The sequence below is a fragment of the Hemitrygon akajei genome, chromosome 5 (assembly GCF_048418815.1).
Source record: "Hemitrygon akajei chromosome 5, sHemAka1.3, whole genome shotgun sequence".
Taxonomy (NCBI): domain Eukaryota; kingdom Metazoa; phylum Chordata; class Chondrichthyes; order Myliobatiformes; family Dasyatidae; genus Hemitrygon; species Hemitrygon akajei.
The window spans coordinates 129,613,994-129,638,578 of NC_133128.1; the positions used below are offsets into that span (position 1 = coordinate 129,613,994).

The 24,585-nt window shown below is 41.0% G+C and overlaps 1 protein-coding gene across 2 annotated transcripts in view; it reads left to right on the plus strand.

Annotated features, from left to right (window-relative positions):
• Positions 1 to 24,585, plus strand: part of spag16 (sperm associated antigen 16) — a 773,550-nt gene that overhangs the window by 381,571 nt on the left and 367,394 nt on the right. For both annotated transcript variants that reach the window (XM_073046458.1, XM_073046459.1), the window contains one exon: positions 8,555 to 8,740. In XM_073046458.1, the coding sequence (XP_072902559.1) occupies positions 8,555 to 8,740 (186 nt within the window). The remainder of the gene's footprint in view (positions 1 to 8,554; positions 8,741 to 24,585) is intronic.

Sequence of the window (24,585 nt, forward strand, 5' to 3'; positions counted from 1 at the left end):
CCATAACCCTCCATGTCAGTCACCTCCATGTATCTGTTCAAACATCTCTTAAATATTACAGTTGTACCTGCCTCAAACATCTCCTCTGGTAGCTCAATCCAGGTACTCATTATCCTCTGTCTAAAGAGGTTACCTACCACTCTGGTCTCTTTTAAAACCCACTCATCTTGTATCTGTGCCCTCTAATACCCTGGAGTGAAAACTGTGACCATCCATCTTTTCCATGCCTCTCACGATTTTATGAATGTAAACGAGGTCTCCCTTCATCTTCTGCAGTCCAGGGAATAAAGATTGAGTGTAGACAACCTCTCCCTATAACTCATGCCCTCCAGTCCAGCATCCTCATAAACTGCTTCTGCACCATCTCCAACTTGATTATTTCTTTCTTATAACAGGGTAACCGAAGTTTTACGTAGTATTGCAAGTGATGTCTCACCAATGACTTATATAACTGCAACATGATGTTCCTACTCCTAAATTCGATGCCCTGACTGATGAAGGCCCTCATACTAAATGCCTTCTTCACCACACTGTCTACTTGTATGCCATTTTAGTGAACTCCCACTTGTACTCCCAGGTCCTCTTGTTGCACAGCATTTCTCAGTGCCCCCTCATTCACTCTCTTAGTCCTACCCTTGTTTGGCTATCTAAACACCTGTCAAAGTTGAAAACCACATGTTATTCCTCAGCCCATTTCCCTAACTGATCAAGATCTCTTTGTAATTCACTGTAACCTGCTTCACTATTAATAAGAGCCCCTAATTAAATATCATCAACAAACTTCCTCATTGTGCAATCTACATTCATATTGAAATGATTTACATCAGTTCAATAGTTCAAAGTATGTATACTATATACAACCTTGAGATACTTCTCCTTATAGTCAGCCAGAAGAAAAAGAAACCTAATTGAACCCAGTAAAAAAAGACCTTCAAGCACCCAATGTGCAGAATTGTAAACAAGTTGTGCAAACAATAAAAGTAAGCAAATAACATTCAGAACTGAAGTCAATGAAAGTGAGTCCCAGCCATGAAGTCAGTCACAGTCAATTCAGGAGCCCGTTAGTTGCAGACCACAGCCTCATTTCAGCACAGAGATGGGTAAACCTCACAATCAGTGAGCTGAACACTGGCCTGTCCCTCTCCTCTGGCCATGACACCTGCTCTTTTCAATCTGGCCTGTCAATTAAATTAGCCCAACTGTGAGTTGTTCATCGCTCTCAGACCTAGGCTCTGCTGCTTCAATATGATCTCAGGCAACCTTTCCAATCTGACCCGGCACTTAAGTCAGTGAAATATTGACTTGTTCCTGGCTCTTGGGCCTAGGCCCCGCTGCCTTGACTCTGCCTTGCCTCAGATCTGCCACTTTGAATCAGGTACAAGTCTGCTTCAGCAACAACCACATATTGGCTTGTTCCTCGCTCTCAGGCCAGAACTCTGCCACCTCAATTTGTCCAAACACACCACCATGCAACCATGCTGCAATTCATGCCACAAAAGTACTAGGTCATACAGACAGTTCAGCTGTCATACAGGTCATACAGAAAGCTCAGCTCTGAAAGGGAAGTTACAGGCAGAGATTAATTGCAGTAATCATTTGCAGTGATCATTTACCAGAAAAAAATGTGATTAATAAAGTTGTTAGTAGTTTTTTTTGCTGCCAACAAGTCATTGTTGTGCTTTGCCAGGCACCAACTTAAACCAGAAGTCAATGAAAAATAACAGAGGTCTTGACACTGATCCATGCACCACCCCAGTAGTCATAGGGCTCGAGTGGAGAGTCGGCCTTCAACCATCACTCCCTGCTTTCTATCATCAAGCCAATACTGAATCCATCTTGCTCAGTCCCCTTGGATCACATGCAAACTGACTTTCCAGATCAGCCATGCAAGACCTTGTAAAAGGCCTTACTAAAGTCCACATAGACAATGTCTTCTGTTCTCCTTTCAGTCTCCCTTCATTACCTCTTTGGAAAACTCCAAATGATTTTCCATACTCAAAAATAAGGCATACTATTCCTGATTGGGCTTTGACTATCTAAGTGATGTTCAATCTTGTCTTGTCAAAATTCCCTCTGGTGACTTCCCTACAACTGAAGTCAGGTTTACTAGCTGTCCTTGCTATCCTTCTTGAACAATGGAACAACATTAGCCACCCTCCAGTCTCTGGAAATTTAGCAGTGGCTAATGATGAAGAAAATATCTTTACAAGGGCCTCTATGATTTCTTCCCTGCCTCTTCATTTTCTTAGCATCCATGATATTCTTCTTAGTAAACGCTAAGGAGAAATAGACATAAATAGAAATAAATCTCATCCATCTCTTGTGGCTCCACACATAGACAGCCTTGATGGTCATTAAGAAGACCTGGTCTCTCCCCCATCACCCTTTTATGGTTATTATAATTGAAATAAAATCTCTTCGGAATATCTTTAACCCTACCTCCCAAATCCATCTCATACCCTGTTTTATTTTCCTCCAAATTTACGCTTCAATCCTGATCTTAATCCTTCTATATAAAATATAAACTTTTTATAGTTGTTGAGCAGCAAGTTCATACCTAGCTGCCCAAAACGCAATATACACTTTCTTCATTTTCCTTACTAGAACCTTGATATCACTTATCAGCCAGAGTTCCCTGAACTTGCTATGCCTACACTTCACTCTAACAGGAACTTACTGCCCCTGGACTCTTGATTGACCTTTTTAAAAGCCTCCCACTTGAGAACTGTTCCTTTGCCTTTAAATAAAGTCACCCATCGACCCTAGCCAGATCATGCCTAAGGCTCTCAAAGCTGATTCCGCTCCTGTTTAGGAGAAATAGCCTGTGGATTTGTTTTATCTTCTTCCATAATAATTTTAAAACTAATTGTGGTCACTAGATGCAAAATGTTTCCCAAGTGCCTCTCCAGTTTTTTGGCCCTCCTTATCTCCTAAAAGGAGCTCTAGTATTCCTGAGTAGATTCCTTTATATACTGTATGAGGAAATTGTCTCCTGCTAATCTAATTTAAACCCTCGCTGTGACAAAAGCAAATTTTCCTGAGTGCCTGATCTTCTGAATTCTTCAACGGAATTTCTAAGAATTTCTGCTTGTCGAAGATTAGATGTGAAACAAATGGTATGATGAATCAAAAGCTGTGGATAGTGATGAAGGACAGTGTGCTTTGAGCATACGCATGGAATCTAATCGTGTAGTTTTGGCTGAATCATGTAGATGGGAAAAGGTAGGAAACCAAACATTGCAGAGTTGATAGTGCAAGAGCAGCATTACGGAGAGACAGATAAGTAAAGAATTGGACAAGTTTATTCTCACCTAATGATAAAGGAGAGGCATTGGAGGAGGAGGATGGTGTCAGCTGCATCAAAAGATCCAGACAAATAGAGTTAGATGAAGAGGAATAGTGTACCATAGTCACAGTGACAAGAGGAGTTCATTTGTCACTCTGATACAGCTCTTCAGTATCATGGCAGAGCAAAAATTTGATCTGTTTGATTCAGAAATATAGTGTTTAAAATTGATTGGCACAACTTAAGACAAAATGACACTGTGCAGTTTAAAATTGAGCTAACACTGAGAAGAGAAATTTTGTATGTTTCTTGGTCCCTTAACAGCTGTTGAGAAAATCTTTTTCTTCATTTTGTTTGCAGAATTTTCATTATTTCTGAAATGAAGTTTCAATGTAAAACTACCCCAAATCAAAATGGTTGTAGTGCAAAAGGCAAAATTTTTCTGCAGAGATATTTTTAACCTCCCTGGTCTAAAGCATGGGAGTCATCATTTACATATGGACAACCAAATTTTACTACTCCCTTTTCTCCTGAAACTGTGATGGAATGATGAAATTCAAAGATCATGTTCCGACCAAAAATTGAGCTGCAGAGTCCTCAGAGAGTCTTACAGCTTGATGAACTGCAGAAGCATAGAGGGGGCAAGATTGAGAGCAGAATCTGAAGCAAGCTTAGAAATTTTAAAATGAAATGCTGTTTGATCTGAACTCAATGTACATCGGCAATTATATGATGATGGGTGAACAGGACTTGGTGAATATTAGGTGAATGACTAACCTTATTGCAATGGACTGTAGAATAAAGGAAGCTGCACTAAAATCATAGATGTTGGAGGAAGGAAGATATGGATCAGGTTTTCTACAGCAGATACAGGTTTCAGTGCCCTGCCAGGTACACCATTGGTAAAATGATGCCTTATGATAGCCTTCTGTAGATCATGCCTGGGCTTTTTGTAGGGTTCTGGATCACCAGTCGTGAACATTACAGAGCTAGCCTTCAGCAGATTGCCAATCTCCTGATGTACCCATGGGATCTGGTTTGGGTATGTCTGGTATGTTCTTGAAGGTATTCACATTTCTAGACTGGTCTTGATGAAGTCACTAAACTGTGACATTCATTCAAATCCAAAAATGAATCCCTGAATGTGGTCCAGTCCACTGATTCAAAGCAGTCCTGTAAGCACTCCTTTGTCTTACTTGCAGTCCTCACCACTGGTGCTGTGGACATCAGTCTCTGCCTGTAGACCAGGTAAAAGTACAGCCTGTGCTCGGACTTGCCAAAGTGTAGCCATGGGATAGCACAGTAGGAGTTCTTGAGTTTCTGACTTTGTTTTCCACTTGGCCACTCTGAAAAACTGCCTATTGGGAATTGTGGAGATAACCAGCTCTCATCTGATTAGCAACATGCTGATCAATCATTATGAAAGGTAATTGAGTTAATTGTCTGCCCCAGTGCTTTATACACATTTATTGAAGGATATACAGTAACTGCAAAAACATTAAAATTAAATTTTGTGTCACTGGGAATAATTTCTGAATTCCTAACTGAGCAAATTGTACTATGGTAATATGTATATTCCTGTGGGTTCCTCATTGGCATCCACAATCTACTGAATAATGAGCAGTAAACATAGAAAACTCTGATCTATTCCAGCTACTTCTCAGGCTGCACAAGGATACACACATCATCAAGAAAGTCAAGTGTCAGGGTCCAGTCCGGTCCGGAATCCGTGTTCTGGGTCTCGATCCGGTCCAAGGGCTCCGGACTCCGGGTCCTGCAGTTGTCCCTCCCGTCACCCGTGAACTAGTTAGGACCCTCCTGGCTCAAGGAGGCACACCTGTGACTCATTGAGCTGCAGGTGCTTATAAGGGGCCTTGGGACTGAAGACCTGGCGGGTGGTCGTTTTGTTCTGTTTCCTGTTCTCTGCCGGCTCGGAACTCTTCTCTGCATTCTGTTATCCTGCCCGGGCTCAGATCTACTCCTCATCATGCTTCTCTGCACCGTACCAGTACTGCCAGGTTGGTCCTCTCCCCCACTCTTCTTCCCATGCACTGGTCCCGCTTCTCCACTCGTTTGTGTTGTTCGCGCGGTCGCGCTGTCTGCTGGCCTTTCCCGATTTTCCTGTTATCATGACTGTTGTGTTGGTCACCCTGGACCTATGCCCGTTCCTACCCCTTGCCTCCGTTGGGCAGGTCCGGCTGACCTGCCGCTGCCCGGCGGTAGTTCTGCCCATTCCTATCCTTTGCCTCCGTCGGGCAGGCCCGGCCGGTCTGCCGCTGCCTGGGTGGGGGTTTTGCCCCATCCTCCTCTTCCGCCCGAACCCTGGGATTGTGCCCCGCACCTGCCTAGGGGTCCACATCGTGCCCAGGCCTCTGGTGTTTCCGCCTGGGAGGCGGCCCTACCCGGGCCAGAGTTTCCACCCAGGGAGGGCTCTCCTCCAGCCTATCTAGCCACCTAGACCTGTCTGTCTGCCTGCCTGCCTGAACCCTGGGGACCTGTCTGCCTGCCTGAACTCCGGGAGCCCGCTCCGCTCTGCCTGCCTGAACTCCGGGAGCCCGCTCCGCTCTGCCTGCCTGAACTCCGGGAGCCCGCTCCGCTCTGCCTGCCCGAACTCCGGGAGCCCGCTCCACTCTGCCTGCCTGACACTCTATCGACCTGAACCCCAGCTCTACCCTTAAATGCCATCGCATCCCCATCCTGTCCTCCCCCTAGTATTTCAGTGTCTGCGTCCTGCGTTTGGGTCCATCCGGCCGCGTTCCTGACAGTCAGGCAGTTATGTTACATGTGTACATGTACTGCAGTATTTCTTTAAAAGAAAGGAAATAGTGAAATTAATTCAAAACTATTTACAACTTTACTATGTTCTCTCATTAACTGGTTTTCAAATTCTCTCTGACTTACATAACTGTAATGATGTTAATCCTGGAGCTTCAATAAATGCTGTTGATATACCATCCATCTACAGATTCATTAAAGGTTTCATCTTCTGATTATCTTCACTATGTCAACTTTTTACAATTGTAGGACTCATTTCATGAATAAATTCAAACTCATAATGTTCCCCACTGCATAGCTGAATATCTTGCATTAAGAATACTGGAAGTCATCTACATGAACCTTTTAGAATCTCTCCTTACTACCATAAAGTAATTCTTAGGACCATAATCTTCCAAACAACCATATGTTTGTATCATTTCAGTTTATGAAGCTATACTTGCTTTGAATGCTTATGCACTTATTTCACATTCTCCACCATAATTACTGGAAAATCAGTGTTTGGCTAGATGCATATTGGGACAGGAGGATGACGTACTGCAGTCTTCTTGACATTGCCATTGGTAGAAATACAGACCAGAGTCAAAGACTGGCAGCAAAGGTTTGTGGTCAGTGACTAGCATGAATGGCATACCTAATAAGAATGGCTGCAACTTTATGATTCCAAATCTAATTACATTGCCTTCTTTTGTATCTGAGCATTGTTTATCTCACCTTTTGTCTGTGTGGTTGATGTAAAGTTTATGTACCTTTAATGAGTATTGTCTAGAATGTGACTTACAACTATCCTGACTCATAATTGAAGGTCTCAAGTGTGTGCAAACAATCTGCTAACATACCAGATGATCTGACCATTAGGTCTACTGCAGAGGTCAAAATCCTTGTTTAGTTGCTTTCCTAACCTCTAGGTTTATCCTTCTTCAACAGTTGATGCAGTAACATCAATTCCTTTGTTTACCAGTTTATATCTGACTATGTCAGTCTGGAAAGATTGAAGTCTAGTGATATATTTATATGTTTCATTCTTGCTAATGTGGAGGCCAGATTGTTAGAACCATAGAACATTACAGCACAGAAACAGGCCTTTTGGCTCTTCTTGTTGGGTATATTTAAGGCATAGATTGATAGATTCTTGATCAGGCATGGCATCAAAGGTTACAAGGAGAAGGCTGGGAACTGGGGTTCAGGAGGAGATAGAAATATTGACTGGAAATATTTTGATGACAGTTTCATAGCATGTGGCAATTTGATATATAATTATTTCTGAGCTTTCCTCATTTACATTTAATTGTGCATATGAGTCAATGAGTCATACAAAGAATGGAATTAGAGAAGAATCTGGCCATACAGTCATGAGTGAACAGGGAGTAGAGTAGGGAGCTGAGGATGCAGGCGAATAGGGTATTGGTGTTGAGGACAATCGTGACAGACATGTTTCCCCTCTTCTTACTGATTAAGGTTTCTTGGTTAAGGAAGTAGCAGATCTAGTTGCAAAGGGTAGTGTTGAGTCCTAGGTGTAGGAGTTTGAAGATGAGTTTGCCTGGAGTTATAGTACTGAAGGCAGGGCTGTAGTAAATAGAGCTGTAGTCTAATGTAGGTGTCTTTAATGTTCAGATGTTTCAAAGATGAGTGCAGGTCCAGGCAGGTGGTGCCTGTTGAAGACCAGCTTTGGCGGTAGGCAAATTTCAGTGGGTCAAAGTTGTTTAGGAGTCTGGAGTTAACGCATTCCATGACCAGCCTCTTGAAGCACTTCATGATGGTGGATGTAGTTGAGTTGTTCATTGGGTAACAATTCTATCAGCTCTATCACCATACATATGATACCAGCATTGTTGAAGACAAATAAGATTGAACCTGAGACTGCATTTTCTTGGCAATTTCTGTCTTTCTGTGAAGCAATTTAAAATGTTTGATCTCTAAGAAAATGAAATTAATTTCATGGTTAATTCATTCCAGAGTAAATAGAAGACAGAACAGAAGATATGGCCATGTCTTTGCTGAATACAATACTGAATTCAACTACATATCTTCTGCTTACACAGGATCCATATCCCTCTATTCTCTGCATATTCTTCTACCCATCTAAAAGGCTCTTCAATGTCATTATTAGCTCTGCTCTCTCTACCACCCTTGTCAGTGTGTTCCACTGTGTAAAGAAAAACTTGCCCTATATATTTACTTTAAACTTTCCTCCTTTCGCCCTCTCACCTTAAAACTATGCCCTCATCATTTCAACATTTTCAACATATACAATATGGTCAACATTTTTACCCTGAGGAAAGATTCTAGCTGTATAAGCTATCTAGGCCTCTCATAATTCTATAAATGTCTGCTTTCACTATTTGAAATGCATAGTCCAACTTTTTTATATTAAGTACCAGTACAGTATATGCAGAAGACAAACTTAAAGATAAATATTGTGTTGAAGTTTATTGCTGTAATTTCAGAGAAATATTGTGTTAAATTGCTTACTATTGTTTCATTTCTCTGCAGTGGTAATATGCTTGCTACTTCCAGTGGAGACAAGACAATAAAGATATGGGATTTTGCAAAAGCTGAGTGTATACTCACATTTACAGGACACCTTCATGCTGTTTGGGGATGCTCCTGGCACACCTGTGGTGACTTTGTGGCATCTTGTTCCATGGATAACACTACTCGAATTTGGGATATAAACAGGTCAGGAATTTTTTTGCCATATTTGCTGAAGCATATTTTTCAGGTATTAACTGTTAATTTTGTTGATGTTCAGTTCTAAATTTTCACTCAATGATTTTTCAAAATAGCTCTTGCTGTGTACATCACTGTTAACATAACTTAACCTAAATAAGAAATTGCTAAATGTTTTCAAAGCAAAACAAAAGAATAATGAATATGGTTATAATAAAAGTGAGTGTTTATAACATTTGCTCTTATGGAATCAATGCTCTAATGAAGCTCCTGACTTTCAGACAATTTTAAGGATTCATTACTTCAGGATTAGATTGCCCATCTAATTTTTATTTTGTGAGTAAAGAGTTATGTATCGGAAGAATTTGATTGTACTAGGAAGTTATTGCTGTCATATAAAATTACATCTTGCTCCTCTGTTTTATTATGGAATGGAATTTTTAAGTGTTTCAGAGTTAGAAGGATTAGAAGTTAACTCTTAATCTGCACTGATTTTGGAAAAGAATTACAACTGCAACCCATAGCAATTGTTACAATGCACATGATATGTGTTTCAGCACTGATTTTATATGAATATTCAAATTCATAATAAATATTTAAGAGATTTCCCAGGAATAATTTAACACAGCCAAATTTTAATGTAAATCGGGAAGAGCTGATGCCCAAGTACAGAGATCACTAGTTACAACCTGCCAACCTGAGAAGGCTCATTTGTTCTCATTCTTTGCTTTTTGACTCTTTGAAGCATTTCTCAGCCCACACTAGTATATTTTCTCTTGATTCAATCTGCTTCAACCTTGTTGATCAAATTCCTAACTTGAACCTGAAAATCTAAATACACTTCATACACTCTTTACCCATTAAATGTTCTCCAATAGATTAGTCTAACCCAATTTTCTTTTCCTAAAACCATGCTGATTTAAGACCCCTGCCACTGACTGTTGCAATCCCCTATTCACAGTCAGCTGCAGTTGAACGTTGCTTCTTGATACCAGGCCCTGATCTGCCTCAATCCAAATCATTACCAGTCCCATGCTCCAGAAATGATCCATAGTGTTGCTGAGGTAAAATTAGGATTGTGCAGATTGGTTCAAGAACCTGATGGTTGCAAGAAAGTACCTCCTACCCAGCAACTCTATGCATCCTTACTTTATCGATAAGTCTTTTATGTGGCACCTTATCAAATGCCTTTGGAAATCCAAGTAAATAACATCCATCTGTTCCCCTCTATCCATTGCGCTCATTATATTCTCAAAGAACTCCAGTAAGTTTAGCAAACAGGACCTAACTTTGCTGAATCCATACTGTGTCTGCCTGATGGATCCATTTCTTTACAGATGCCTCACTATTTCTTCTTTAATGACAGCTTTAAGCATTTTCACAACTACAGATGTTAAACTAACTGGCCTATGTTTACCTGCCTTTTGCTACATCATTTTTTGAACAGTGGCATGATATTTGCTGTCTTCCAATCTGACGGAACTTACCCAGAGTCCAGAGGATTTTGGTAAATTATCACCAAAACTTCTGCCATTTCTTTCAGTACCCTGGGATGCAATCCTTCAGGATGAGGGGACTTATCTATCTTCAGGCTGACAAATTTGCTCAGCACTACCTCTTTAGTGATAGCTATTGTATCGAGGTTCTCAACTCCCATCACATCCATAGCATCTCTCTTTGGCATGTTAGATGCATCTTCCACCATGAAGACTGACACAAAAAGGTCATTCAAAGCCTTGGCCATTTCCTCATTACCCAATTCCCCTTCTCATCCTCCAAGGGACCTATATTCACTTTAGCTACTCTATTCAGCTTTATATAATTATAAAAACATGTACTATACATTTTTATTTTTTGTGCTAGTTTCTTTTCATAATCTAGCTCCCCTTTCTTTATTGCTCGCTTAGTGGTACTTTGTTGTTTTTTAAGGTTTTCCCAATCTTCCAGTTTCCCACTACTCTTGGCGATTTTGTAAGCACGAGCTTTTAGTTTGGTGCCTTCCTTTATTTTCTTATCTATCCAAGGCTGGCTCTCATCATCCTTACTGTTCTTGCTTTTAATTGGAATATATTTTTTTTGAGAACAGTGAAAAATCTCTTTGAAAGTCTTCCATTGTTCCTCAATTGTCTCTCCATATAGCCTGTGTTCCCAGTGTACACTAGCCAAATCCTCCCTCATCCCATTGCAGTCTCCATTGTTTTGGCATAATACACTAGTTTTCGATCGAACTATTTCACCTTCCATTTGTATGAGGAATTCATTCATACTGTGATCACTCTTTCCAAGTGGATCCCTAATTACATGATCACTAATTTTAGCTGCCTCATTGCACAGGATCAGTTTTAAGTGCAAAGTGAAAGAGATACTGACAATCTCAATAAAGTTCTCATGCTAACACCTCCCAAGTTTTATTTGGAAACTGTCAAAAAATTCAAATATGGCATTCAATGTATGCACTTCATCTGGAGAAAATAATAAATTTGAAAATGTTTTAAACATTTATAATCCAGTTCTCACAGGAACAAATGAAATGTAAATTGAGTTTTGTAGCTGAAAGGATCTTTTTAATGTTTTGAACATAATAGAAAAATACTGTTCGGAACAAAGATACAAAATGCATGCCTCACTGATCTAATGTGAGAACCAAGCTAAATCAATGTGATTGGCACATCTAAGGCCAATATAGTCAGTCCTAATGCATTCTGTATGTCACAGATTTCTTTCACAATGTAGTCTGTCTCACTGATACTAATATCTGAGCAGATACATTATATACAAATAGGCTTCCTGAGCAGATTATAGTCTTAAATTATAAGCAATCCATGTAAAATTAAATTAAACTAGGGGCCATATATATAACAGTTACCAATAAATCCATTGGGGTATTAAAGAATAATAATTCTTGAATCAAAATAGTAATAAAGTGAAACTCACTACCAAATGGAATAGTTGAGGTAAAAAGCAAAAAATGCATTTAAAGGATAATACGTAAGTATGTGAGGGAAAAAGAACCAAAAGGATATGTCGATAGAGAAAATGAAATACATTGGGAGGAGTTGAAGCAGCATAGATTTCTTGGGCCAAAGTGCCTGTTTTGTTTAAAATTCTATGCAAGTTTGTCTACTTGCTAAACTGAATTATTATTACTCGACATTGCAGGCCTACGAACATTGATAATTTGCTCGGAAATCCTGTACTCCCAATTTGAAGCTATCAACATAACTGGAATTTTTTGTGCTAACAAGCCTGAGTAATTTAATTGGTGCTGTTGAAAACTTCATCCAAACCAAAATATGCACTGTTATTGGGGAATACAATAACAAGCTACCTAGGTAAAAGTCCTTCTTGCAGAAGAGTTATTTCAGACTCTTCTACAATCAGTCTTACATTGGTCTTGGTTGGCATCCATCTGTCCTGAAGGACAATGGGTGAAGATGATCTTCATTAGGAGACTGGGCAGAAGCATGGAGTTCCTGAGATGTCCAGTCTTCAAAATCCTCCTCTCGGCCTCACCTGTGTAGTCCAAAGGAAAGCTAATGAAGCAATGTATTTGGCACCAGCTTGGCTTCAGGTGCTGATGGAAGAATGTTCAATGACATCCAGCTGCCTTAGGAGCTCCAGTTTGGAATTGCTGTTGGGTTTACTTCCGTAGCCCTTGTCTCTCCTGAGGCTACCTACAAGTCAGTGGGGATACTTACCCATAACTGGGACTCTGGTTCATGATCACTGGAGTATATCTACCCACTGGTGGGCCTTCGTGCTACGTGTGCAGGGGCCAGACTCCTCCCCATCCTCTGTAGTTCAGCCTGAGTCCGAAAGGAGCTCAGAAAAGAGGCACTACACGAGGCTTGCTTTTGAAGAGGCAGGGAGAGACTTACACATTCAATTCTCCTTTATTGCAGGATGTCTAGCCAGCATTGGAAGCCGGAAGTGAAAGCGACAAGCACTACCCACTGCACACTACCACATTAGACACATCACAACAACCATTTTGACACTGCATTGGTCTCAATGTTTATATTATTTGGGAAGTTCTTCTAGATTCAGTTTATCTGTTCTCAAATTTTAAGTTGTGTGCAGTGAGATAGAGAGTGCATGCGTGAAAACAATGGTATGCAGAACATGAGGAACAGGGAAACCGTCATATAGAATGACTCTTGGCATTTCATTCTTGATTTCTAGGCTTTTTATTTACTTAACTTTTTACAGTATAAGTTGTGATGTCATTTTTTTTTTCATTTCATTTCTCTCTTACCCCGTCATCAATTCTTCTGATATTGTACTTTAGTTCAGTTCACTACTTCTCAATGCGACCATCAGACTTTCTGAGGAACATATGCTTTAATTTTATTCTGCAAGACAGAGGTGAAGACCAATTCCATACCTTCCTTCCTTTTGCTATCCTAGTCACATTATTTTGTCTGCTCTGATAACTTTCATCTAAAATCATAGGGAAGTTGTTTTGAACATTTTACATAAGTAATTAACCCTCCTCCCTCCTGCATCTTTGATCTCACTTCTGGAATCAATGATTATTCACCAAAATGATTCGTAGTTACCTAGAAATTTACAGAACATTACAGGCCATTCAGCCCACAATGTTGTGCCAACCATTTAACCTACTTTAGAGACTGCCTAGAATTTCCTAGCGCATAGCCCTTTATTTTTCTAAGCTCCATGTACCTATTCTACGAGGCTCTTAAGAGACCCTTTTGTACCTGCCATTCTTTACTGCCTTATTGTAGTTCTCCATTCCTTACTGCCATATCCTCACTGCTCCATTCATTGTCTTCTTGATCCTTCACTCAGTGCTCTACTGTTCTTTTGCAGTTCCTTCAATGCCCTTTTGCTATCCTACTCACTGCCTCCATGCTGTTCACTGTCCATGCTTACCCACTGTGACTCACTCCTGCACCCTGCTTCCTTGCTACTTTATCATCGTCTCCATGCTGCCCTACACCTTCCTCGCTTTCCTACTTGTTGCCACTTCATTACACTACTTTTTTTTCTCTCCCCTCTTATTCAACCAGGCACCTGTCACCACATTTCTTCCCCTCCCTCACATTTTATATCTGCCCATCACCCACATGCTCCTCCTACTAATTCCCCTGTCCACCCCTTCCTTTTATTCAATGTTCCACCTTCCACTCCTCTCAGATTTCATCATCTTCAATCCTTCATCACTTCCATCTATTACCTCTCAGCTTCTGATGTCATTCCTATTCTCCCCCTACCCATCCGTCTGTCACCTATCACCTGCCAGTTCTTGCTCCAGCTCTTTCCTCCACCTTTGTATACTGTCTATCTCTCTTCTGTCTTCCAGTCCAGATGCAAGGTCTTGACCTCAAACATTTGCTCTGCATTGCCCTCCATTGATGCTGCCTGATCTGCTGATTTCCTTCAGCCCTTGTGCGTTGATCTATTGTGTATACCAGTACAATGCCCCACTGCTTTATAGCAACAAACCCATATGCTGTCCATCTTGTCTACATGGATCTTAGTAAAGCACTTGACAATGTCCCTCATGGTAGGAAGGTCCAGAAGATTAAGCTGCATGAGATGATTCAGAATTGGCTTGCCATAGAAGACAGAGAATAGTGGTAGAAGGATGTTATTCAGGCTGGATGTCTTTGATCAGGAGTTTTCCACAGAGACGTGCTCAGTCTTCTATCATTTGTGATATATATATATATGAATGACTTGGACAAGAATATAGATACCATCAATTTGTACCATCAATTTTATGCCATATCACTCAGAGACCTGGGCTATATTTTTTGTGACTGTATGTTTTTCTGCTGTAGTAATTATATGTGTTATGTGCTGTGCCTGACAATTGGTGCTGAGTTTTGCACATTGGCCCTGGAGGAATGCTATTTCATGTGGCTGTATACATGTGTATCGTTGAAACTTAAACTTGAATAGCCTGTCCAGTATTGTACTGTTTTATGTTTTATACTCTATGAATGTACCTGGTGTGCATCCATGTCTTGATAGAGATCTGGGGTTGAAGGAGGAAGATCATATTGGCCTAGCATTACAGCAATATTATTTCTTGTATTAACCCTTGATGGGACCTGAAAATGAGATAGCAGTTCCACTTGACTTACATCTGCACCTGCACCAAGCATGGCACAGCATCGCTCCCAAAGTGGACTGCTGGACAACTCAGTGTCATGGTCCAGATCGGTTCCCCTTTAAATTTAGTTAGGTTGCGTTATGATCCGGACCATTGACTCTTTGTTCCCTTCTAATTCCGTTTCACGTGTCCCTTGAGCTTGGCAATTAAGATTATCTACTCTCGACCCGAACCAGCAGCTTATAAGCCCCTGGCTTTAGCCGTTCAGGGAGAAAGTGTTAAGAAGCCTTAGCAAGTCGCTGTCGCTACGACAAGCCAGAGTTATCCAGCCCGCATCGGAGTACCAGTAATTCGCCTTCATTCACCAGAGTGGGTCCGGGCAAGGTCAATCTGCCACGGGTGAGTTGAAGGCGGAGTCCTGACTCATCGTTCATGCCCATTGTCTGTGTCTACCCCTCGAAGAGTCCCGGCTCAGTGCCTGAGTGGAAGACCGAGTCCTGGCTCAATGTTCATGCCCATTGTCCGTGTCTACCCCTCGAAGAGTCCCGGCTCAATGCCTGAGTGGAAGGCCGAGTCCTGGCTTGACGATCATGCCCATTGTCTGTGTCTACCCCTCGAAGAAGAGTCCCGGCTCGATGCCTGATCGGAAGGAGGAGTCCTGGCTCAGTGTTCCTGTCCTGTGTCTTGGTGTCCACGTTTCTGGCAGCGGCGATCCAGGTTCCATGTTCCCAGCTGCGGCGATCCATGGATCCCAGTCTCCAAGTCCAAGGGCCGTGGCGGTCCCAGTCCCCAGGATCCCAGTCATGGCCGCGGCTGTCCATGTTCCCACTGTCCAAGTCATGGTTGCGGCGATCCCAGTTCCCAGTTTCCAAGTCCCAGGTCCCCGGCGATCCAAGTCCCTAGTCCCCTAGTCGGAGGTTCGTGTTCCTCTTTACCCTCCTTGATTTCCCGATTTTCTGTGTAGCGAGTAATAAACGCTATTTTATTGTACCTAAGAAAGACATGTTTGTGTCCTGCTTGTGGTTACTCTCCCAGCACCCTTGTCCCCACCACGTGATACTCAGGCAACTTAAGAAGGGATTAAGCCATAATTTAGTACCTCAATTTTTTTCACAACCTTACAAGGTGAAATCAAGTAGAATCACAGCAGATTTTTTTCTTTTCACATATTTTTCAGTTGGATTAGATGACTGATTTAATTATCATTTCCATGTTCCGATTAAGTGCCTATATTTGAATGTATTTACTTCTGTTCATAGATATTACTGAATCCACTGTTTACTTCAGATAATCAGCACTTTCAACATTTGGCTTTCTGTTTGTGTAAAGATCAACTTACGTGCCATGCGGTTGTTGATAAATATTCTCTATTATTTTGCAGACTATCATAGAAACCTGTAAAGGATTGTCAGTTAACATAACATGTTAAGCTTGATGCAGGAGACTATAAGTAGATTTGGATCTAATATCTGACAGGATTTTGACAGATATAAGAATATTATTTACAGAATAATTGAACTACTGATTTTCAGGAAAAATAATGTTGCAACACCATCTGCATTTGTCTGAAGTGTAAGAATGCCTATGAACAGTGCTTCTTGAAGTTAAAGCTGTGAAGCTATCTATGCAAGTTTAAAATGATGTGCCATGATTGCAACATTAACAGATTAGGATAATTCTGTACAATATTGTCAGATGATCTATGTGGTACTTCTGGTCTTGAATCCAAAATCACTTAAAACTATTTAGCCTGCTGCAGTTTTGTTATCTTCCTGTTTTTTTTATTTCTGTTTATTCAGAACAATAAACTCTTTCTATGTAATTGATGACAAGTAAGTGTTACCTTTGCCATTGTGCCATTGTATCCAAACTTCTTACATCTGTCATTCAAATTATACACTTACTCCCTTCCTATAACCTTTCAAAATATCCAACTTCAGCTATATTTCCAATTCATTTTGAAAGTTGCACCCGAAAAAGAAGAAACTGCAAACAGTGGGAAACAAACTTGGCAAGTTTTTCAGACAAAATAAAAATGTCCGAAGCAGCTCAGCTTTGTGGAGAAACATTGATGACAGTTGCAGGGCCTTTTGGATTAGTGAAGACTCAGCAGTTTGTCAACTCATCTTCCGCTTGGGTGATTATCAGGCGCTCAATGGTGAATTAGTTGGCCCAACTGGAACACAAGAAAAACCTTGAAAACCTATGTGCATGTACAAAAGCAGTATACAAAAACAAATTACAAGATACAAAATGGCAGCCTGTAACGTCAATCAGAATATTACCACTGGAGATATAAGCTGAAACATATTGCACCAATTATCCATTGTTCAGTTAGATTGTTTTTTGAAGATTATGTGGCTAAATTTGGATACAAAGGCAAAGGTGATCCTTGCTAGCTGTCATCACGTACTTATGAGGAGTTTATTGTTCTGATGGGGCAGAAATTTAAAAATAGCAGAACCGTAATAAGCCAGATGGTTTTAAGTGATCACAAACGTGAGACCAGATTTATCACAGATGGATCAACTGACTTTTCTATGCTGTATTTTTGAGTGTGTGGGGGGAGGGGTGTGAATCAGGTACCACTGGAAAAGCCAGCATTTATTGTCCATCCCTAAATAGACCTTGTGAAGATGATGATGATCTGCTGCCTTTAACCTCTGTAGATGTCTGCTGAAGTTATTCCCATAGTGATATTTGGGATGGTATTGCAGGATTTAGTTCCAGCAATGATGAAATAAATTTTCAGGTCAGTATAATCTTTGACTATTAGGAAATCCTGGAGATGGTGCTGTTTGCATGCATCTGAAACTTTGTCTGTCTGCCTGCTGAAAGTAGTGGGTTTGGGGGCTGCTGTTGGAGTTGCCAAGTAGTTCAGGCAGGATCTATGAAGGGAAATGAACAGTCAATGTTTTGTGCTGAGAGTTGATGAGTCCAAATGAAGCTGTGTTTTCTTAATAAAGACAAAGTTGGCATGGGTTTACATTAGAACATTTTGTTACCGAACTGGTACTCGAACCTGTGCGTGTGCAATAAATTCCTTGTATTGCCCACTGGGAACTGAAGTTCTTTATTATCTGCACATAATAACACATCTTCCCCGTTGAAAGAAAAACAAACATATCCTGCACATCCACAGCCTTTTCCAGTGTCAATTTTTTTCATGCAGCATTCTGTCTTGGAGTCCATTATCTGGAATTCCGCAAACTATTCTGTCTCCAACTGGTGAGTTTGTCAAATCTCCAAATTCACAGGACTTACTCAGTGTGTAAAGTTCAGCTATTTATTGCTCAAAGCTAACAACTTGTTTCTAGTTACAGGAAAATAACTTGTATCTCTCAAATGTGATGCTTTTACTTGTGACAAAATACTCCTCAAATTGTGTCATCAAAGTGTCCAACGTAAAAGCTGCCTCATCAATTTGAAAGCTGTTATGATGTCCAAAATATCTTTACCCATTACATGCAGAGAAATAGATGCTTTCAATTTTTCATCAGTCCCTCCTGCTCCACTAGCAGCTAAATGTATATATATATATATATATATATATTGAATCACTGTCAGTTAGATTGCTGGTAAACTGCATAGGTGTGGGAGGACTTAGCTTATCCATGATGGGAACTCTCAACCTCTCACCTGAATCTCTCTCGGTGAATCCAGTGACCACTGAACTTCAGGAACAACATTGAGAGAAAATTTGCAGATGCTGGAAATCCAAGCAACACACACAAAATGCTACAGGAACTCAGCAGGTCAGGCAGCATCTATGAAAAAGAGCATAGTCGACATTTCAGGCCTGGTGAAGGATCTTGGCCTGAAACTTTGACTATACTCTTTACCATAGATGCTGACTGGTCTGCTAAGTTCATCCAGCATTTTGCGTATGTTGCTCAGGAACAATGTAATATCTCACCTCGTTAGCCATCTCTCCATCATAACTAGCGTCCAACCTCACTTGCTGCTGGCACCTTTCGTACTCACACAGTCTCCTCAGTTGCGCACAGCGTTCATTCACTCTCTGTGCTTGGGCCTCATGCCATCTTCTGACACCATTTTATGTTTGTTCTGAATAAAGACAAACTTGCCATGGTTTTATGTTAGGACATTTTATTACTGAACTGCTATGCAACCCTGTGTGCTTACAACCCAATCGCCATTGTAGCTTCCAGTTCTAGGTGAACCCCTCACATTGCCCATTGGGAACTGAAGTCCTTTATTATGTACACATAATAGCACTGAAGGGTCAAACCATTGACTGTCCGATTCCCTCCATAGATGCTGGTTGACTTGCTGAGTTCCTCCTGCAGTTTCTGTGTGTTGCTCAAGGTTTCCAGCATCTTACAGATCAACGTTATTTGACAAATGTACATCAAAACACTGAATCACAGTGAAATGTGTCATTTGCATCAAGTTAGATCGGTGAGGTTCATGCTGGCTAGCCTGCAAATGTCGCCACAATTTTCAATGCCAACATAGCACACCCACAACTCACTAAAACTAACCGTACATCTTCGGAATGTGGGAGGAAGCCAGGGACTCAGAAGAAACCAATGCAGTCATAGGGATAATGTACAAATTTCTTACTGTCAGCAGTGGGAATCAAATCTTGATCATGAGCTCTGGCTCAGGAACAGCATTATGCTAATTACTACACTATCTTGTTGCTGCATCTTCTGAAGAAACTCTTGTGTCACTGATAAGCTACCTATCAAGCCGGTCATTGTTTACTGGATGGTGAAGTGCTGAACTCAGCCTAGTAAATGAAAAGCATTCTGTCACACTCCTAATTTAAGCTTTGAGATGTCAAGAAAAAGACACTTGTCACGGGATACTTACCAAGTCTCTGGCTGCTCTTGTATTCATGGTACTTATGTGACTAGTCTGGAGTATTTGGTCAAAAGTGACCCTGAGGAGGCTGATAATTGGAGCTTTGATGATGATAATGCCATTGAATATCAAGAGTTGATGTCTTTATTCACCAATCGATTCAAAGAGAGAGAGAGTGAGAGCTTCACACAGGTTGGGGAGAAGAGTTAAGAAGATGAGCATTTTGCGGGGCTCAGCGCATTAGTAGCAGACCAATCGAGTCGAAGAGGGAGAAAAGGTTTCACTTACGTCAGGGAGAAGAGTTTAAAAGAGGAGCACATTGCGGGGCTCGGCGCATTAGTGGCAGAACAATTGATTCAAAGAGAGAGGGAGCTTCATACAGATCGGGGAGAAGAGTTTGAAAAAGGAGCATTGTGTGGGGATCAGCACATTAGCAGTGGGCCAATCGATTTCCGATTCATTAGCAGGAGCAAATAAAAGTAAAGCAGGATCAAAGCAAAGCAGCCATTGTGGACCAGTGTAGGATTGTGAACTTGAAGCTTTGGTGAGGAGGCACAGGTAAGTAGCAGATAAGGCTTTTGTAGTGGTTGAATAAAAAGTCACAATTACAGCTATTTAAATAAATTAGGGATAATGCAGGATCAGGTGATGTGCTATAGCTGCATGATATGGGAGCTGGTGGACCCCATTGTGGTTCCTGGTGACCACATCTGCAGCAAGTACTGGCTGCTCAAGGAACTCAGGCTCAAAGTTGATGATCTGGAATCTGAGCTTCAAACACTGCGGCACATCAGGGAGGGGAGAGTCACCTGGATTCTCTGTTTCAGGAGGTAGTCACACCCATTAGATGAGCTGCCTCAAATTCGGTCTGTGGTCAGGGACAAGAGGGTGTGACTGTGAGTGAGGTGGGTAGTGGGATCCAAGAAGCAGTGCTGGAGGATCCTCAGCCCTTGGGGTTCTCTAACAGGTCTGAAGTTCTTGCTCTCTGTGTGGATGAGAGTGGGGGCTATAGGAAGGATGAGCAGCCGAACTCTGGCACTGTAGTTCAGGGAGCCATTCAAGAGAAGGGGAAAGACAAGAAATGTAGTGGTAATTTGGGATAGTATAGTCAGTGGAATAGACTAAGAGTTCTCTGTCACGAGGATAGAGCATCCCAAAGGCTGTGTTGCCTGTATGGTGCCCGGGTTCAGGACATCTTATCTGACCTGCAGAGGAATTTGCAGTGGGAGGGGAAAGTTTCAGTTGTCTTGACCCATGTGGGTACCAACAACATAGGTAGAATGAGGAAAGAAGTTCTGCTGAGGGAATTTGAGCAGATAAAGACTAAATTAAAAAGCAGAACCAAAAAGGTAGTAATCTTTGGATTACTACCTGAGCCACAAGCAAATTGGCATAGGGTCATGAAGATTCGAGAGTTAATGCATGGCTCAAGAATTAGTGTGGGAGAAGTGGGTTTAAATTCATGGGAAATAGGCTCCAGTATTGGGGAAGGAGGGAACTATACCAGTGGTATGGGCTCCACCTGAACTGTGATGGGACCTGGATCCTAGCGAATCACATAACTAGTTCTGCGGATAGGGCTTTAAACTAAATAGTAAGAGGGTGGGTCAACAGATTGGAGAGGTATGGGTAAAGTAAAAAAGTAAAGTGTGGATAAAGATAAAGAAAAAGCAAAAGATAAAAAAGAGGAAAGTATGAGTGGAGTGACGAAAAGTCAAGTGCAAAAGAGTAAAAGATTACAAGATTTTAAAAGCACAATGAGTGTAAGGGCACTTTATTTGAATGCCTGTAGTATTCAAATCAAGTTCAGTGAACTTCAGGCAGAAGTCAGTACAAAGAGGTATGATTTAGTGGTCATTACAGAAACATGAGTGCAGGATGGAGAAGATTAGGAATTAAATATCCAAGGATATCAGGTAATACAGAAGGATAGGCAAGAAGGTAAGGGAGGTGGGGTAGTACTATTAATTGAGAATGGGATCAGGGTGATAGTGAGAGATGATATAAGATCTAAGGAACATGATATTGAATCTATCTGGGTAGAGATTAGAAATAGTAAAGGGGAAAAATCACTGGTGAGAGTTGTCTATCGGCCACTGAATAATAACATTACAGTGGCACGGGCAATAAATGGAGAAATATCTGAGGCATGTCAGAATGGAACAGCAGTTATCATGGGGGAGTTTAACTTGCACAAAGATTGGGTGAATCAAGTTGGTCGAGGCGGTCTTGAGGAGGACTTCACAGAATTCATCCTTGATGGCTTTCTTGAACAGCATGTTACTGAACCTACAAGGGAACGTATTATCTTGGATCTGGTCCTGTGCAATAAGACAGATAAAATTAGTGGTCTTGTAGTTAGGGATCCTCTTGGAAAGAGTGATCGCAGTATGATTGAATTTCTCATACAAATGGAGGGTGCAGAAGTTCAATCTAAAACCAGTGTATTATGTCTGAACTACAATGGGATAAGGGAAGATTGGTTAGTGTAGATTGGAAACACAGGCTATATGCTGGGACAGTTAAGGAACAGTGGAGGTCTTTCAAAGAGATTTTTCACTATGCTTAACACAAGTATATTCCAGTTAAAAGCAAGGACAGTAAGGGTGGGAGAACCAGCCTTGGATAACTAAGAAAATAACAGAAGACATCAAACTAAAAGCTCGTGCATACAGAGTCACCAAGAGTCATGGGAAACTGGAAGATTGGGAAAACCTTAAAAAAAACAATGAAGTACCACTAAGCAAGCAATAAAGAAAGGGATAAAAACACAAAATGCTGGCAGAACTCAGCAGGCCAGACAGCATCTATGGGAGGAGGTAGTGACGACGTTTCGGGCCAAAACCCTTCATCAGGAGTTCAGTGAGAGCCTCTCTCTCTGCTTACACTGAAGAAGTTCAGATCTTCTCTCCAATGGGAGTTCAGCGAGAGCCTCTCTCTCTGCTCCCAACCTACTATTTCTTCGGCCCTGATACAATAAAGAAAGGGAAGCTAGATTATGAAAATAAATTAGCACAAATTATAAAAACATATAGAACATGTTTTTATAATTATATAAAGCTGAAAAGAGTAGCTAAAGTGAATGTAGGTCCCTTGGAGGATGAGAAGGGGAATTGGGTAATGAGGAAATGGCCAAGGCTTTGAATGACCTTTTTGTGTCAGTCTTCATGGTGGAAGATACATCTATCATGCCAAAGAGAGATGCTATGGATGTGACGGGAGGTGAGGACTTCGATACAATAGTTATCACTAAAGAAGTAGTGCTGAGCAAATTTGTCAGCCTGAAGATAGAGAAGTCCCCTGGTCCTGATGGATTGCATCCCAGGGTACTGAAAGAAATGGCAGAAATTGTAGTAGAAGCTTTGGTGATAATTTACCAAAATCCTCTGGACTCTGGGTAAGTCCTGTCAGATTGGAAGACAGCAAACGTCACACCACTGTTCAGAAAATGATGTAGCAAAAGGCAGGTAAATATAGGCCAGTTAGTTTAACATCTGTAGTTGTGAAAATGCTTAAAGCTATCATTAAAGAAGAAATAGTGAGGCATCTGTAAAGAAATGGATCCATCAGGCAGACACAGTATGGATTCAGGAAAGTCAGGTTCTGTTTGCTAAACTTACTGGAGTTCTTTGAAGATATAATGAGCGCAATGGATAGAGGGGAACAGATGGACATTATTTACTTGGATTTCCAGAAGGCATTTGATAAGGTGCCACATAAAAGACTTATCGATAAAGTAAGGATGCATAGAGTTGGGGGTGATGTATTAGCATGGATAGAGGATTGGTTAACTAATAGAAAGCAGAGAGTTCAGATACATGGATGCTGCCTGACCTGCTAAGTTCCTCCAGTATTTTGTGTGTGTTGCTTGAATTTCCAGCATCTGCAGATTTTGTCTTGTTTGTGATCAATGAGGCTGTTTGATAGCACTGCTGGTGATGCTTTTCATCAATTTCAAATTGTTATTATCCAAATTGTGGTTTTTCCGTGTCTTTTGAACACGTGGACAGGTAGGTACCAATGCTGTAATTGAACTGGAAGAGCCTGGCTAAAATACTGATAGTTTGTGCATGTAGTTCCTCAAAGCGCTACAGATAGGATATTGTCCAATACACAGCCTTCATTGCATAATACTCTCAACTATTTCTTGATATCAACTGGAGTGAATAAAATTTGCTGAAGTCCAAACTCTGTAATGGTGGGGATGTCCAGGGGGATCCAAGATGGACCATCCACTCAGCATAATTGTTTGAAGATGACCATAAATGCTTTTGCATTGTTTAAAGCTCTTGCATACTTGTGGAAAGCTTTTGGAGCTCCTTCGTCTTGTTTTCTGTTTTATTGTCCACCTTTAATAATGGTTGCTTGAAACAGAAATTTTATTTTATCTGGTGGTTGTGATATATGGCTCTGACTTTTGCATGCTGTTGCTGCAGCTTCAGTAGGTTAACACTTTGTTTTTAGGCATGTCTGGTGATGTTGTTGGTAGTCTCACTGAACCGGGGTTGATTCCCTGATTTGATAGTGAAGTTTGTATGAGCAATGTGCTGCACGATGTTTTGGTAGTGTACATTTCTGCTGATGCAGATTTGACTGCTACTAGCATTGTCATGGGGAGTTACAACTTCCACAGTACAAACATGAAAGCAAAATGAAGGAGGTTTATTCCTTATGTTAGCTCACTATCTACTTTGAAGGGCATGCCTTCAGGCTTCAATCAACAGATGAAGGTATGGAGCCATTTCTAGTGCTGAGTATTGGTCTAAAACACAACACACATCCTGTGTTAATTTGAAGAAAACTATAGAACGACTTCTAAATCTTGAAACATTAGAAAATTATATGGGTGCAAAGTTTGATGATTATGTAATTGAAATAGAAAATAACTTAGATTTGGACACTTCTAATAGCTATGGAGAACCATATTACAAAGGCAATATGCTGA